This window comes from Elephas maximus, chromosome 10, assembly GCF_024166365.1.
Source record: "Elephas maximus indicus isolate mEleMax1 chromosome 10, mEleMax1 primary haplotype, whole genome shotgun sequence".
NCBI classification, from domain to species: domain Eukaryota; kingdom Metazoa; phylum Chordata; class Mammalia; order Proboscidea; family Elephantidae; genus Elephas; species Elephas maximus.
This window is the reverse complement of record NC_064828.1, coordinates 74,137,131-74,153,731: the sequence shown is the minus strand read 5'-3', so window position 1 is coordinate 74,153,731 and position 16,601 is coordinate 74,137,131. Positions and strand designations below refer to the sequence as shown.

The 16,601-nt window shown below is 35.2% G+C and overlaps 1 protein-coding gene across 1 annotated transcript in view; it reads right to left on the bottom strand.

Annotated features, from left to right (window-relative positions):
- Positions 1–1,457: 1,457 nt before the first annotated feature.
- The window catches only part of HIF1A (hypoxia inducible factor 1 subunit alpha), a 51,847-nt gene continuing 36,703 nt past the window's right edge, over positions 1,458–16,601 (bottom strand). The window contains exons 8-15 of the mRNA XM_049899303.1: positions 15,843–15,990; positions 13,147–13,367; positions 11,992–12,278; positions 7,233–7,355; positions 6,683–7,107; positions 3,940–4,048; positions 3,241–3,364; positions 1,458–2,783 (exon numbers count right to left, since the gene is read on the bottom strand). Of these exons, the coding sequence (XP_049755260.1) occupies positions 2,632–2,783; positions 3,241–3,364; positions 3,940–4,048; positions 6,683–7,107; positions 7,233–7,355; positions 11,992–12,278; positions 13,147–13,367; positions 15,843–15,990 (1,589 nt within the window). The 3' untranslated portion in view covers positions 1,458–2,631. The remainder of the gene's footprint in view (positions 2,784–3,240; positions 3,365–3,939; positions 4,049–6,682; positions 7,108–7,232; positions 7,356–11,991; positions 12,279–13,146; positions 13,368–15,842; positions 15,991–16,601) is intronic.

Genomic DNA, 16,601 nt, shown 5'->3' with positions numbered 1-16,601 from the left:
AATGGCTTTGGTGGTTTTTGGTCCCTTTTAATCATTGCTCTCCCAAGTTGTTTTCCCAAACTCCAGGCTGTTAAACAGCTGATAATTTACTAATATTTGAAAACTATACATAAACTTCTAGTTTTCAAGTGAGGAGTTCTTGGGTGGTGCAAACTGTTAAGTGCTGCTAACTAAAAGTTTGGCCATTTGAATCCATTGGAGGTGCCCTGTGATCTACTTTTGAAAAAGCTGCCATTGCAAACCCTGTGGAACACAGTTTGCCCCTGACACAATTCCGACTCATGGGCAAGTGGTTTTTGCTTTTTCCCAACTAAAGGTAATGTGCTACTAAAATAAGCAGAGTATTTTGATTTTGTAACCTGGGAATATTAAGCAGCTACTTTATCCCAAAGTACCACCTCTAGTACTATCTATATTCTAGTGTTGAAGCATTTGGGGTCATAATATTAATGGTAGAAGTATATATGTGTCCAATTTTGGGGTGAATCTTACTATTATAAACTTTTGTTCCAAAATTTTCATGTAATAGTAGTCACATTTTCTTCATTCTAAGATAAAACAGCCACCAATTAGATCTGTGGCTTTGTTCGTATTGTTCAGGTTACACATCCAGGCTAGAAGACTTGAGGTTCTGGCATTGCCTACGTAATTTGTCCACAAAAATAATTTGCTGTTATCTTTGGGTGCAGGGATTCACGGTGATTTTCCCTTTTTTTTTTTTTTTATCTTTCTGTATGGTATGATTAAAAAAAAAAAAAATTTCTTTTACAATGAGAAATCAAAACCAAACCAAACCCAGTGCTGTCGAGTCGATTCTGACTCATAGCGACCCTATAGGACAGAGTAGAACTGCTCCATAGAGTTTTCGAGGATTCGAACTGCTGACCCTTTGGTTAGCAGCTGTAGCACTTAACCACTACGCCACCAGGGTTTGCATAATGAGAAAAGAATGTAGCTATTTTATAAAAGAGAAATACAGGAGAAAAAGAATAAAGCTATTTTAAAATTAAGGAAATACAATATCATTAAAACAAAAATAAACCAAGGCATGCCATTTACTACCTTTAGGGCTTGGCCAAATTGTTTATCTTTTGGGGTCAAAATTTCTTCATCTGTGAATGAAGAATAGATTGTAAATCTTTAGAGGCCCTTACAACATTATGTGACCATAATGTTCAGGATTTGCTTCACCCATCCTATTCACATTAACATGTTAAAATTCTTTGTTTTATAAATAACACATTTCTAAAAATATACACTTTCCTGTGAAATATTATGATTTGTTATAAATAAGACATTTGGAGAGATTACCATATCCATCGTTTATGGCAAGATAAATATAAAAATAATTGATACCAATATCATCTTCATAAAATACTTGAATAGTTGGAAAACAATTTATAGGTTGGAGACGTTGCAGCAAATATTATTTAAACATAAAAGCTGATCAAAGGGGGCCTGGTCCACAGAAGATGTTTATTTGATGTAACAAAACAATACAGTTAGTGTTAGATCCAACCACAAAGAGCAAAAAGAATGAAAAATTTGTACAATGCACATAGAAAAACAAGGTATTTACTGTGACAACTACATATTCCTAAAATAATGCTGCTAAAATTACTCAATTATTAAAATCTACACGAAAACAGAAAGATGTTAATAGCGACAAAGTGCATAAAACCAAACATCAAATTTTGAGCAAAGTAACATACTAGACAATTTGCTAACAATGCATGATTTTTTTTTTCCTTGTTTACAATCTGCTCAAAATACCTTTATACCAACAGGGTGGGCAGAACATTTAGGTTTAATATCAATTACACAATTATTAGCATAAACTTCCACAACTACAGATAGGGTATTGTTCTCTTTTGAGCTGGCAAAGTGACTATAGTAACATCAGATCATTTCTCTGAATTGAGAATTTTATCCGAATAAATGCCACATACCTTCCAGATATATGCATATCTTTCTATATCATGTAAATGGCTTTACCCATTTAAATAATAAACCATACAGCATTTAAGAATCATTATTATATGATTAACAATGACATGTTCCAGGTTTAACAATTTCATAGGCCAAAAAAAATTTCTCCTTAAAAACTAGTTTTATAAATGCAGAATATATTGCATGAGTAACTGCTGGTATTTTTTAAGAAAATATATTGTGCAATTGTGGCTACCATGTACTGCTGGCAAAGCATTATTGTTTATGTAAAATGTGAAAAAAACAGTAAAAATCTTTGAACTGCCTATCACCATGATGAAAGGTTACTTGCCTTCTTAAAAAAATTATATTGGCATCTCCTTGGAAAAAATCTGATAAGGAACAAACTCCCTAGCCAAAAATAAATAAATAAAAAGGTGCATTTTTAAAATGATGCTACTGCAACATATTGGTTTAAATACTAAAGAATTGTGAAAATGTGTTGTCTGTGATCTGGCATTAAAGAACATACTAAAAAAGAGCAGTAATGTAAATTAAGTAAAAAGGGGATCAAAATTGAAATAACCGAGTTTGTGCAGTATTGTAGCCAGGCTTCTAAAATTAGATATAGAAAATATAAATAGACTGCTTTAGGTAATGAGCCACCAGTGTCCAAAAAAAGGAATGAGATTATGAAAAAGCTCAGTTAACTTGATCCAAAGCTCTGAGTAATTCTTCACCCTGCAGTAGGTTTCTGCTGCCTTGTACAGGAGCATTAACTTCACAATCGTAACTGGTCAGCTGTGGTAATCCACTCTCATCCATTGATTGCCCCAGCAGTCTACATGCTAAATCTGAAAAACAAAGAGATACCTAAGTATTGGTTCATCTAGTCAATATTTATTAAACACCTACTATGCACTAGGAATTGGGGAAAATAAGGCAAATAAGCATATAGAAAAGTTTTTGGTCTAACGAGCAAAACCACTATGTAAGCACATGCAATCAAGTGTTACTGGTACTGTGTCAGAAGTGTTTACAGGATACAATAGAGGTACAAATGCATCAAAATTTACAAGTTTCATCTACTATTCAATGTTGATAAACACCCAGAGAGATATATCAAAGATAAATACTAAGAAACGAAAGCTGCAATTCAAAATATCTATTCCTGAGTTATTGCCATGAGATGAAACAGTACTTTGTTTTTTAATATTGGTTAAGGAACCAAAGTCACTCTCACTTAGAGTAAGGCTCCTAAATATATTTAATTGTCTTTGTGAGGTTCAAGGGCAGTAAAAATAAACTAACCAGAGGGTATTAAAATAATTGTCTTTTGCTCCAGTCCATTCTGTTCACTAGATTTGCATCCTTTTACACGTTTCCAAGAAAGTGATGTAGTGGCACGATCCTCTGGCTGTTGTAATAATGTTCCCTAAAAACAGTAAGGTTATTTCAATTTTATTATGTTGAATTCTTAAAAATTCAAAAACTGAAATCAGTATTAAGTTTAATAATATGTACGCAGATTTCTTAATACTGCCGCAAATTGTTTTTAGTTATCTCAATCATAATATGATAAAGTCACTTGTTACCCATTATGACTACTCTGACTACAAATGCTTTCCAGTTAATTTGCAATGAAAATATCACTTCAGATTGGTTTAAGTATGGATTACACGAGTATTAGCTTATCTCAAAAGAGTAGTAATTATGTTAACAAAAAAAGTAACTTAAAGGGTAGAGAATGGGACTGATGGTAATACTGGATGTGGAATAAGGGGAGCTTTACTTTTTACTCAAAATACATGTATATTGCTTGGAATTTTTATAAAATTATTCATTAGTGTTTATATTTTAAAAAAATAAAGTATACAAAGTAAAAAACCAATGTATAACTTCTGACAGATTAACTTTAGTATTTGGAAAAAAAACAAAATAAAAAAACAAAAAAAATTCAGAGATAACATCAGCTAGAATAGAAAACCAAACATTTACTCTTGCACTTACAATTCCTACTGCTTGAGAAAGTGAGCCATCGTGTTCCATCTTTCGCTTTCTCTGAGCATTCTGCAAAGCTAGTATCTTTGGGTGTAATTCTTCCTCAGGAACAGTAGTCCTGGGGAAAAAAATTCCAAATATTAAAAAGAAAAAAAAAAAAAAACCCATCCCTATTTAAAACAAAATACATAATGGCAAGTTTTCCAACATTAAGGAATGTAATGTTATACATAACAGAACTCCCCTGATTACTGAAGTTTATCACCATAAAAGCCAAACCTCAACTTTTAAAACAAAAAAATTCCTAAAATACGCTTTTTCCTATTTTATAAAATAGACCTGAACAGAACTAAGCTGACATTTCTGTAAGTCAAAACAGGTGAATATCTATCTGCCTTTCATATGGTTCCACTTCACGTAACTACAACAGACTGACATTTTGGAACTACTGAAATGCAAGATGATAGACCCCCGCCCCAGCCCCCCTAATATACAAAATCATAGTGACTCTTTGTTTTACATGGTTGAGAATGCCATTTGGTTAAAATGCCATTTGATTTATTACACTAACTTCTGTCCTATATGGAGTTTTGTTTTGTGTGTGTTTTTTAATTCTGTAAGACCTGCATTATATAAACAGGCAGGCTTTTAAATTCTGATATAAATACATTATCTTTATGAAATACAACTCAATCATATAAATACCATCTTAGTGGTACACTTTTAATGGTTTATCTTTAATCTTTGTTTTAAGGGTGTAAGTTTTCTGGTTTAGTACGGCACTTTGATTTTGCAAATAATTACCTAGAGATGTAAAAAAAAAAAAAAAAAGTATCCATAAGCTTGTGAAAGGTAAGTTCATACTTTAAAATGCTTAATATATGTTATATTGGAACTCATGTAAAAAACAAAAATTGCTGAAGTGATTATATGTTAGATGTGGTTTTGAAAAGAATAAAGTACAAGGAAAATGGAATATCCATGGTCTTCTGTAGCCAACAGTAAACTGTAAATTACAGGTCACTGCCATTTACAGAAAGTCCCTGGATTATGAACGACTTCTGTTCCTAAATCTGCCTTTAAGTCGAAGTTAGGTACGGCTTGTAGCTATGTCAGTCAAATGTTTGTCTTAGCACACAGTATATAGTGTACCTTTCTATGCATAAAAATTTTGAAGAAACGCTTCAGATACACTGAAACATCTTTAACCTAATAATACAGTAATAAAAAATGTTTTGATATGCACTGCAAAGTAGCACCCATTTGTTATTCTGAACCATGTATGTACCTTGAATTTTTAACATAATAGGCATTACGATGGTTGGTTCCTAACTACAGGTTGTATTGTAAGTCCTAACCCGGGGACTCCCTGTATGTTACTATATTCATTTATCTATCCATCCAACAGCCACTTACTGACCAAGCACTATACACTAGGTACTGAGCTCAGGTATTGGTATTCCTAAAATGCCCAAGACACTGTTACTACTCTAGAGGAGCTCAGGCTAACGTAAGTTGGTAACACAGTAATAATATAAAGTATTGTTAAATACCTCTGAGTTAACCTAAAACCCCAAGATCTCTTCCTTGCTCAGAAAAAAGTCCTAACACTGCAGGGCAGGGAGGAAAAAGCCATAAGCTCTGGCTATAGCATAGCAGTGCTTCTTTCCTACTGCTATATATAGGGTGGAGAGTGAATCACTTCTCTTCTGCACACACATCCCCACTGACAGCTAAAACTTGTTTCCTGTGGATAGAGCCTAAAATTTAAAATATGTCAAATCCCATTATGATTAAAAAATTATACATGGAAATTACAATTTAAAAATTGGGTTATCCAGATGTTTGATCATTTTAGCTCCACAGAAGCACGTCATAAACCATGCTGAGATTCCTGCTGTAACCCTCAAAAAAAAACAATTTCACCTACAATATAGCTAATGTTCTATAAACATGTGAAAAATTAAAAGGAATTGTTATAACACAACTATAAAAAAACCAAACCCTTTGGCGTAAAGTGGATTCCGACTCATAGCAACCCTATAGGATAGAGTAGGACTGCCCCATAGTTTCCAAGGTGCGGCTGGTGGGTTTGAACTGCTGACCTTTCGGTTAGTAGGTCTAGCTCTCAACCACTGAGCCATCAAGGGCTTGTAAAAATGTATTGAATACTGAGGGTTGAAAAACAACAAGCTCAATTTGGAATGAGGAACTGGAGTGCTCTTAAGTTGAAAGGGTTCCTCCCCCTACCCTCACAAGCATCTTAAAAAAAAAAAAGCTCCAAGAGATCAAAGCATCTAAGTCATGAGAAGGATAGCTAACTAGTTTGATTTAAACAAGACTAAAAGTATACCCGGGCCAGTTATTTTACAGAACTTACTGGCCACACTTTTTTATATATTATACTTTATTTTTTTAGAGCAGTTTTAAATTAGCAGAAAGTTCCAAGAGTTCCCATATAATCTTGGCTGCATTTTATTTTTAAAGGTTATCAGAATGGCCTCCCACCTTCTACACTTAGATTGACACTTAGATTGGTAGTATGATTAGTTTAGAGAAACTAAATACACAATCTAGTTTAGGAGACAGTTTTTGAGTGGTTGCTTTAAGTTCAGGATTTGTATGTCAGTTTTACGTTCCTTAAAGCTTACACATCAGATAGTTTGCTATATGTTTGGAAATAATTTACTATCACACACATTTTCTCAAAAATAATAACAACTGTAACTTAAATGTTACAACGTATAAATACCTTTGACTCAAAGTGACAGATAACAGGTTAGGGCTTCTTGGATGAGATTTTTCTGTCTGTTCTATGACTCCTTTTCCTGCTCTGCTTGGTGAGGCTGTCCGACTTTGTGTATCATTATATGGTGATGTTCTGGCACTAGTAGTTTCTTTAGGTACGTGGGTAGGAGATGGAGATGCAATCAATATTTTAATGTCTTCCATACCGTCTTTTGTCACTGTTTTTAATTCATCAGTGGTGGCAGTGGAAGTGTTGGCGATAATAGCAGGTTCCTGCATTTGAGTCTGCTGGAATACTGTAATTGTGCTCGTACTTTGAGGGCTTGCAGAACTGCTTTCTAATGGTGATAACTGATCAAATGAACGTAACTGGAAGTCATCATCCATTGGGATGTAGGGGGCTAACATCTCCAAGTCTAAATCAGTGTCCTTTAAAACAACAAATGTATGAGTTTTAACAATGGCCACACCTCGTGAAAGAAAAATTAAACCCAAAGTCACTTCAGACTAAAAATTAATAAGATTTAATACAAAATATAAGCAAGTTTATATACCTGTGTGGAAAATGGATTCTTTGCTTCTGTGTCTTCAGCAAAAAGTTTCTCTACCAATTCCAACTTGAATTCATTAACCATATCACTGTCCACATCAAAACAATAGTCACTGGGACTGTTAGGCTGAAAAAATAATTAAATGTGTTTATATTTTCCCTGAAGAAACCTCAATGATTTGGTAGTTGTTAGAATTCTCAAATGAGATCTGACAGCATACAACAAAGTATCTTTTTATCAAATTCTGTCTGACTAGTGAGAAGTTACATTTTTGAGCTGTTACCTAACTAATTTGGCCAGGATACATATGTCTGATTGTATATAATACAACATAATTTACAAAATTAAAATAAAAAAATACTCAACTGCTTATTCTAAAGAATAAAGCTTATCTAATAATTCAACTCTGACAACAGTACCTAGTTGGCCAATTAACAAGATTTACTCATTGGACTCTTCCTTTGTAATGAGAAGAGCTTTCCTGTGGTGATCTGATTAAGTATTTCACAACTTCTCCGGGGTCTGAGGATGAGGACTTAAGTTTATTCACCTGTGTTCATCTTAATGCATGTACTACTATTTTAGGAGTTCTGGGCAAGAATTATAACCAAAAAACTACAGGCTATGTGTTGCCGTTAGGTGCCATCGAGTTGGTTCCAACTCGTAGCAACCCCATGTACAACAGAAGGAAACACTGCCTGATTCTGCACCATCCTCAAAATTGTTTTGTATGTTTAAGCCCGCTGTTGTAGCCACGGTGTCAGTCAATCTCCTTGAGGGTCTTCTTCTTTTTCAATGATACTCTACAAAGCATGATGTCCCTCTCTAGGAACTGGTCTCTCCTGGTAATATGTCCAAAGGACGTGAGACGAAGTCTCGTCACCCTTGCTTCTAAGGAGGATTTTGGCTCACTTCCAAAGCAGATTTGTTCATTCTTCTGGTAGTCCATGGTATATTCAATATTCTTCGCCAACACCATAATTCAAAGGCATCAATTCTTCTTCAGTCTTCCTTATTCACTGTCCAGCTTTTGCATGCATATGAGGCGACTGAAAATGCCATGGCTTGGGTCAGGCACACTGTAGACCTCAAAGTGACATCTCTGCTTTTTAGCACTGGTCTTTTGCAGCAGGATTGCCCAGTACAATATGTCATCTGATTCCTTGACTATTGCTTCCATGGGCATTGATTCAAGTAAAATGAAATCCTTGACAACTTCAATACTTTCCTCATTTATCATGATGCCAATCACTGGTCCAGTTGTGAGGATTTCTGTTTTCTTTATGTTGTGGTATAATCCATTCTGAAGGCTGTAGTCTTTGATCTTTGCCAGTAAGTGCTTCAAATCCTCTTCACTTTCAGCAAGTAAGGTTGTGTCATCCGCGTATCACAGGTTAAGAATCTTCCTCCAATCCTGATACCACATTCTTCTTCATATAGTCTAACATCTTGGATCATGTGCTCTGCATAAATTGAATAAGTACAGTGAAAGAATACAATCCAGATGCATACCTTTCCTGACTTTAAACCACACAATATCCCCTTGTTCTGTTCAAATGACTGCCTCTTGGTCTATGTATAGGTTCCACATGAGCAAAATTAAGCGTTCCAGAATCTGGATTCTTTGCAGTGTTATCAATAATTTGTTATGATCCACACAGTTGAATGCCTCTGCATAGTCATTTAAATACAGGTAAACATTTTCTGGCATTCCCTGCTTTCAGCCAAGATCTATCTGACATCAGCAATGATATCCCTCGTTGCACATCCTCTTCTGAATCTGGCGTGAATTTCTGGCAGTTCCCTGTTGATGTGCTACTGCAACAGTTTTTGAATTATCTTCAGGACAATTTTCTTGCATGTGGTATTAATGACACTGTTCAATAATTTCTGCATTCTGTTGGATCACCTTTCTTTAGGATGGGCACAAATATGGATCTCTTCCAGCTGGTTGACCAAGTAGCTGTCTTCCAAATTTCTTGGCATAGACAAATTAGCACTTCCAGTGTTGCCATGTATTTGTTGCAACCTCTCAACGGATATTCCATCAACTCCTGCAACCTTGTTTTTTGCCAGTGCCTTCAGTGAAGCTTGGACATCTTCCTTCAGTTCCATCGGTTCTTGAGCATATGCTACCTCCTGAAATGGTTGAACACTGGACAATTCCTTGTGGTATAGTGACTCTGTATTCCATCTTCTTTTGATGCTGCTTGCATCATTCAATATTTTGTCCATAGAATCCTTTAATATTGTAACTTGAGATTTGAAGTTTTTCTTCAGTTCTTTCCGCTTGAAAAATGCCAAGTATGTTCTTCCCTTTTAGTTTCTAGCGCCAGGTCTTTGTACATTTCATTATAAAACTTTGTCTTCTCTAGCTGCCGTTTGACATCTTCTGTTCAGCTCTTTTACTTCACCATTTCTTCCATTTGCTTTAGCTACTCTATGTTCAAAAGCAAGTTTCAGAGTCTCTTCTGACATTTATTTTGATCTTTTCTTTCTTTCTGCTGTTTTTAATGACCTTTTATTTTCTTCATGTAGGATGTCCTTGATGTCAACTTGTGTGGTCTTTGGTCACTCATGTTCAATGCATCAAATCTGTTCTTGAGATGGTCTCTAAATTAGGTGGGATATACTCAAGGTTGTAGTTTGGCTCTCATGGACTTGTTTTAATTTTCTTCAGCTTCAACTTAAATTTGCATATAACCAATTAACTGTTCTGTAGTCAGCCCCTGGCCTTGTTCTGAATGATGATATTGAACTGCTCCACTGTCTCTTCCCACAGATGTAGTTGATTCCTATGTATTCCATCTGGCGAAGTCCACATGTATAGTCGCCATTTATGTTGTTTAAAAAAGGTATTTGCAATGATTAAGTCCTTGGTCTTGCAAAATTCAATCATGCAATCTCCAGCTTCGTTTCTATCACCATAGCCATATTTTCCAACTGCCAATCCTTCTTCTTTGTTTCCAGCTTTCCCATCCCAGTCACCAGTAATTATTAATGCACCTTGATTGAACGTTTGATCAATTTCAGACTCCGCAAGTTGGCAAAAAATTTCAATTTCTTCATCCTTGACATTAGTGGCTGGTATATAAATTTGAATGATGGTTGTAGTAACTGGTCTTGCTTTTAGGCATATGGATATTATCCTATCACTGACGGCATTGTAGTTCAGGACGGATCTTGAAATGTTCTTTTTTTATGATGAATGTGACACCACTCCTCTTCAATCTGTCATTCCCAGCATAGTAGACCATACAATTGTCTGATTCAAAATGACCAATACCAGTACACTGTAGCTCACTAATGCCTAGGATATCCATTTCATTTTTAACAACTTCCAGTTTTCCTAGATTCATACTTTGTACATTCCACGTTCTGATTATTAATGGATGTTTGTAACTATTTCTTTCATTTTCAGTTGTGTCACATCAGCATATGAAGGTCTCAAAATCTTTACTCCCTCCATGTCATTAAGGTTGACTCTACTTTGAGAGGCAGCTCTTCCCCGGTTATATTCTGAATGCCTTACAAGCTGAGGGACTCATCTTCTGACACTATATCAGACAATTTTCTGCCATTTATAAGGTTTTCACTGGCCATTTTTTTTTTTTTTTTCCAGAAACAGACTACCAGGTCTTTCTTCCTAGTCTGTCTTAGTCTGAAAGCTCAGCTGAAACCTATCCACCATGGGTGGCCCTGCTGGTATTTGAAATTCTGGTGGCATAACTTCCAGCATCAAAGCAACACTCAAGCCACCAGAGTATGACAAACTGACAGATTAGTGGTGGAAAGGCTATGTATTTTAAGCATAAAATTTTTGCTTTCCTCATTCTAACATTTTTACTAGATTCACTTTTATTAGATTATAAACAAAATAAATCATTTTTGTGCTAGGCAAACTAATCAACCAGATCATAGGCTATATTCTCCCAAAGGCTGTAAGATGTCAAATCAATCCCCTACTCTTAGTGTATTAGATGTTTTAATCAATACATATTTAATGTAAAATTATTACCATTTATTTGTGCCTCATTTATCAAATTATAACATTCAGATCTCTAAAGTTGCCCTACTCCTAAGCATTATTTTTAAACTTAGGAAGCTCTGAAATTGGATTATTCTAGATTTAGAAATAGAGCTCTATGTGATATCTCTAGTCTTGGCTCAGCCCTAGCCCTTAAAGGCTATTGTGCTTATAGCGCAATTAACATCAAAATGGAACTAGAATAAAAAGATCAGTTATTAAGTATTTACTTTGTGCAAGGCTTGGCATTTTCATGTTATACTTATTCAGAATTTCAAAACAGTGGGTCGCTATGAATCAGAATCGACTCGACAGCCCTGGGTTTGGTTTGGTTTTTGGTTTAATCAACCTTTTGTCAGCTGGACAATTCTCCAGTTTAAACAGTAATAGGTACAGACTCAGGGATATCTTGGATACATACACAGATAGCACTGTTCTCTGTGGATGTCAAAATACAAGAATTTTTTGTCCTGTTGCTGTAAATATATAAAGAAACAACGTAAGTTTTACCTTTTGATTTATGTTAAAACTGGTTCCTTTGTATGTTCATGACTAACTTTGAGTTTAAAACATGTGCCCAGGTTTAAGTTTGGCTATAATAGGTTTTATCATTTTAACATGCTAAAATCTACACAATTTTGATAGGTGATTCAAATTAAAATTTAAATCAAATTTGCAAAGAAATTCCTGAACATTGAACCTGAAAGTTATCCTATTTTAAATCATGACACTTACCTCTGGTGAACTTTGTCTAGTGCTTCCATCAGAAGGGCTGGCTGGCTGATCTTGAATCTGGGGCATAGTAAAAGAAAGTTCCAGTGACTCTGGATTTGGTTCTAATTTTAATGCAACTTCTTGATTTAGTGCAGGGTCAGCACTACTTCGAAGTGGCTTTGGAGTTTCAGAGGCAGGTAATGGAGACATTGCCAAATTCATATTCTGTAATTTTTCACTGGATGAGGGAAGCATTACATCATTATACAAGGGAACTTCCTCAAGTTGTTGATCATCACTTTCTGTGTCTGTGGGAAAGAAATAGATCAATCTAAAGAATATCTAGATTTTAACATATATAAAAATTTATGTCCCTTTTTACAAAAGGTTTGTCAAGTTAATGTAAACAACAAAAACGTTAATCAAAGTTTACATATGCTATGGGATAACCATAATTCTGAGTTTTCTTTTCAATCTACTACTGGCAACTCCTATTATTCTATATGGAGTCCCTGGGTGCTGTAAACGGTTAACACACTCAGCTGCTAACTGAAAGGTTGGAGGTTCAAGTCCACTCAGAGGCATCTCAGAAGGTCTGCCAATCAAGATCCAAAAAAATCAGCCATTGAAAACCCTACGGAACAGAGTTCTACTCTGACACGTGGGGTTACCATGAGTCGGAACTGCCTCAACAGCAACTAGTAAAAATTATTCTATATGGCATAGAGACCTGGAATTCTGATCTTTTCATTCCTTGTATATGTTAACATTTGACCTAGTTCGAAATTACGGCTTTCATTTTCAAAGTTCGATGTTACAATATGACTCTTATTTATCCTTTAATTCAGCAATACTGGTCACACTATAACTCTGCTAAATTGTGGAGAAAATATGACATCCAGATACAGAAGTAGAAGAACTGGGAAAAATAAAAGTGGGAAGAAGAAATACCTTAGACGCTTTGAAGACAATTTCCAACAATGTGACAAAAGCAGGAATGCAGAGAAATTGCAGAGCAAAGATATTTAAGTGAATACTTTCAAGATTATAAAAACAAAATGTATAAGACCATAATGTCCAAATGACTACCAACAAAAAATGTCAGAGTAAAGTTCAGTTAAAATGGAGCTTGCAGCAAGAGACATAGTTTAGGAGATTAACGAAATAAATACCCACCATTGCTGCCAAAATCTAAAGATATGATTGTGTCTCCAGCCGCTGGGGCCAGCAAAGTTAAAGCATCAGGTTCCTTCTTAAGTTTATCAAAGAGACTACTTGTATCTTCTGATTCAACTTTGGTGAATAGCTGAGTCATTTTCATATCTGAAGACTCAACAGGTTTGAGGACACATTCTGTTTGTTGAAGGGAGAAAATCAAGTCGTGCTGAATTATACCACTGTTAAAAAAGAGAGATTAATAATTCTTAAATGAGCACTTGATACAATGGGGAGAGCGGTAACCGTCTCTTTAAAAAATTGTTTTATGAAAAGAACATTTTAAGATCCTTGACCTAACTTCTCATACATACTTTGTTACATTTAGGATTTAAAATATCAGTAAGAAATAAAGACCTAATAAAATTCACACTACACTACAAGAGTGTTCAAATATTGACTAATTTCAATTAAGAAACTTCAGACATCCTTTTCGGAAGAGTGGTGGTGACAAGGAAATAGTCAAGTCTATGAAGGACACAAAAAGATCTTCAGAATTTCTGTGCAGACCCACACAAAATGGGATTGGCTCAAAAGCACTCTGGCATGATTTGAGGCGTGACTTAAGAATGGTCTTAGAATGCAAAGATATATAGGTAAATAATCAAGATTTTCTAAGAGGGGTACCATATTTTCTCTGCTGGTAGGAAAATGATAATGGTGATACTATCTACAGGATAAAGTTGAAGAGGGATGATGGAGATAAAGTTGAAGAGGAATGATGGCTTAAACATGTATTTTATTGCTCCTTTAACCAATAAATATTGAATGAAAAATATAAAATATCTAACTCTTATCCTCAAGATGCTTATAACCTAGTATGAAAGTGGATGTGCAAACGATTAAAATACAACGTGATAACTGCTAAAATAGACAACGCTTGCTTCACAGAGAGGTTAACAGGCTGAAACTTGGGCTTGAGTAGGATTTGTTAGGCAGACTGCGGTGCGGTGAAGAGAAGGGCATTCCAAGTGGGGGGTTCTTACATAATGGTAAAGTCACAAAAGAACTCTTTGGCACTGATATTAAAGGATGGTCGCAGAAGTGACAAAAATAAAAATAAATGACCAAAATCTTCCTAAGAGGGGTGACCATAAATTTTAGAAGGAGGGCTAAATCTAGCAAAGTATGGGAGTATGAGAAAATGACAAGAAATAATGCTATGCAAGTAGACAAGGGTTTATCTTCGGGGTGATAAAGGGATCTTTAAAAAAGCCTAAGGAAAATGAGAGAATCCATATCCACAAAAGATCAGCTGGGTGGTAATGTGGAAGACGGACTAAAGATCAATTAGAAGCCTACTGCAATAGATCAAAGTTTAATTCAAGATGTCCACAATAATCATAAGCCAATGAACTGAGAGGAAAGTTCATGAATATACAAGAGCCATGTGTCTATCAAACATCCCTTCCATATCTCACATAGAATTTCATTTAACCTTTTAAGTATTATCATCTCTCCTATATAGATGAAATTCAGAGAAATGAGGAGACACCCCCAACATCAAAGAGCTAATGAGTGGTAGAACTAGGGCACAAGCCTAACTCTTCTGGTTCCAAAGTATAGTATTCTTACTATAAAAATAGCACAGCTGCTTTAAGATAGTATATATGCTGATAGCTGTATGATGAGAGTAAATTAATCCACAGGAGATCTGGTATTTTTTTCAAGGTCCTTTTTAAGATGGGGGCAGAAGGATGGGGACAACTACTGGTAATATTTAGTGGAATCACTATAAAATAGCTGTCCTAAAAACCTAGGTCAGAGTATTGAAATCATAATTAGGTAGGAATATGGGAGTAAAATAAAATTCATTTAAATGTTTATGATCTTACTTCCTATAAAAAAATTATTAGGTGCCGTTGAGTCAGTTCCGACTCATATTGACCCCATGTACAACAGAATGAAACGCTGCCTCATCTTGTGCCATCCTCACAACTGTTGCTATGTTTGAGCCCACTGTTGTAGCCACTATGTCAATCCATCTTAAGGACCTTGCTCTTTTTCAGTGACCCGCTACTAAGCATGATGTCTTTCTCCAGAAATTGGTCCCTCCTGATAACATGTCCGAAATACATGAGGTGAAATCTTGCCATCCTTGCTTCTAAGAAGAATTCTTGGCTGTACTTCTTCTAAGACAGATTTGTTTGTTCTTCTAGCAGTCCATGGTATGTTCAATATTCTTTGCCAGCACCATAATTCACAGGCATCAATTCTTCTTGTCTTTCTTGTTCACCGTCCAGCCTTCTCATGCATATGAGGCGAATGAAATACCATGGCTTGGGTGAGGTGCACCTTTGTCCTCAAAGTGACATCTTTTTTGCTTTTTAATACCTTAAAGCATACAGCCTTCAGTATGGATTACACCTCAACATAAAGAAAACAAAAATCCTCACAGCTGACCAATAATAAGCAACATCATGATAAATGGCGAAGAGATTGAACTTGTCAAGGATTAATTTTACTTGGATTCACAATCCGCCAATGGAAGCAGCAATCAAGAAATGAAACTACGTGCTACACTGGGCAGAACTGCTGCAAAAGACCTCCTTAAAGTGTTAATAAAAAAAATAAAATATCCAAAAAAAAAAAGGGGGTTAGTCCTTAAAAAAAAAAAATTTTTTTTTTTTTTTTTTTTTTTCATTTTCCAAGCTTACCTCACAACATAATTTACACATACAATGCATTGTGGTTGAGAGTTCTTAGTGTTGTATATGACAGTTGCTTGAGTTTCAACCCAGACATATCCACCTCTTTTGGCAAGCATCCTGTACTGTCCTGTGGTGACCTGTCCTTTAGTAAACACTAGGAGTAAAAAGGGAAAAAAAAAGTCTTGAAGAGAAAATAACTTTTAATTTTCAAAGTAATAGATGCAGAATGTTGATCACTGTTTTAGAAAAAGAAAAATGTTTATTTTAATGGAATCAGTTATAACTTTAAATTGAGAGAAAAAAATTCAACATAGATAAAATGTAACCATTTCCTTCTTCTAACTCCCAATTTTCACTTTAAATAAAACACAAGCCAGGAATGAGGGGCAGCAGTGACTACAATTTCCTTAATGACTTATGTTCAAAGTACATGTCAGAAAAGCTAGAGAATTATGAATATCCTTGATTCCACAAAGAATAGTGAGGAAAATGGCACTGCTGTTATTTCTTTACATTCTTGCTATAGTTTCCAGAGAACTAAAGACACTTCTAATAGCTGTGCTAAAAAAGAAAAAAACTTTTTTGTGTGTGCTAGCATATTTGAATATAAATTGATACCACATGCTGAAGTCTTTTGGTGATTTAGGCAATCTAAATTATTTATTCAGGAGAGCCAGTACCAGTTGTCATTTAGTCAATTCCAACTTATGGAGACCCCATATGTATCAGAGTAGAACTGTGTTCCATATGGTTTTTGGTGGCTGA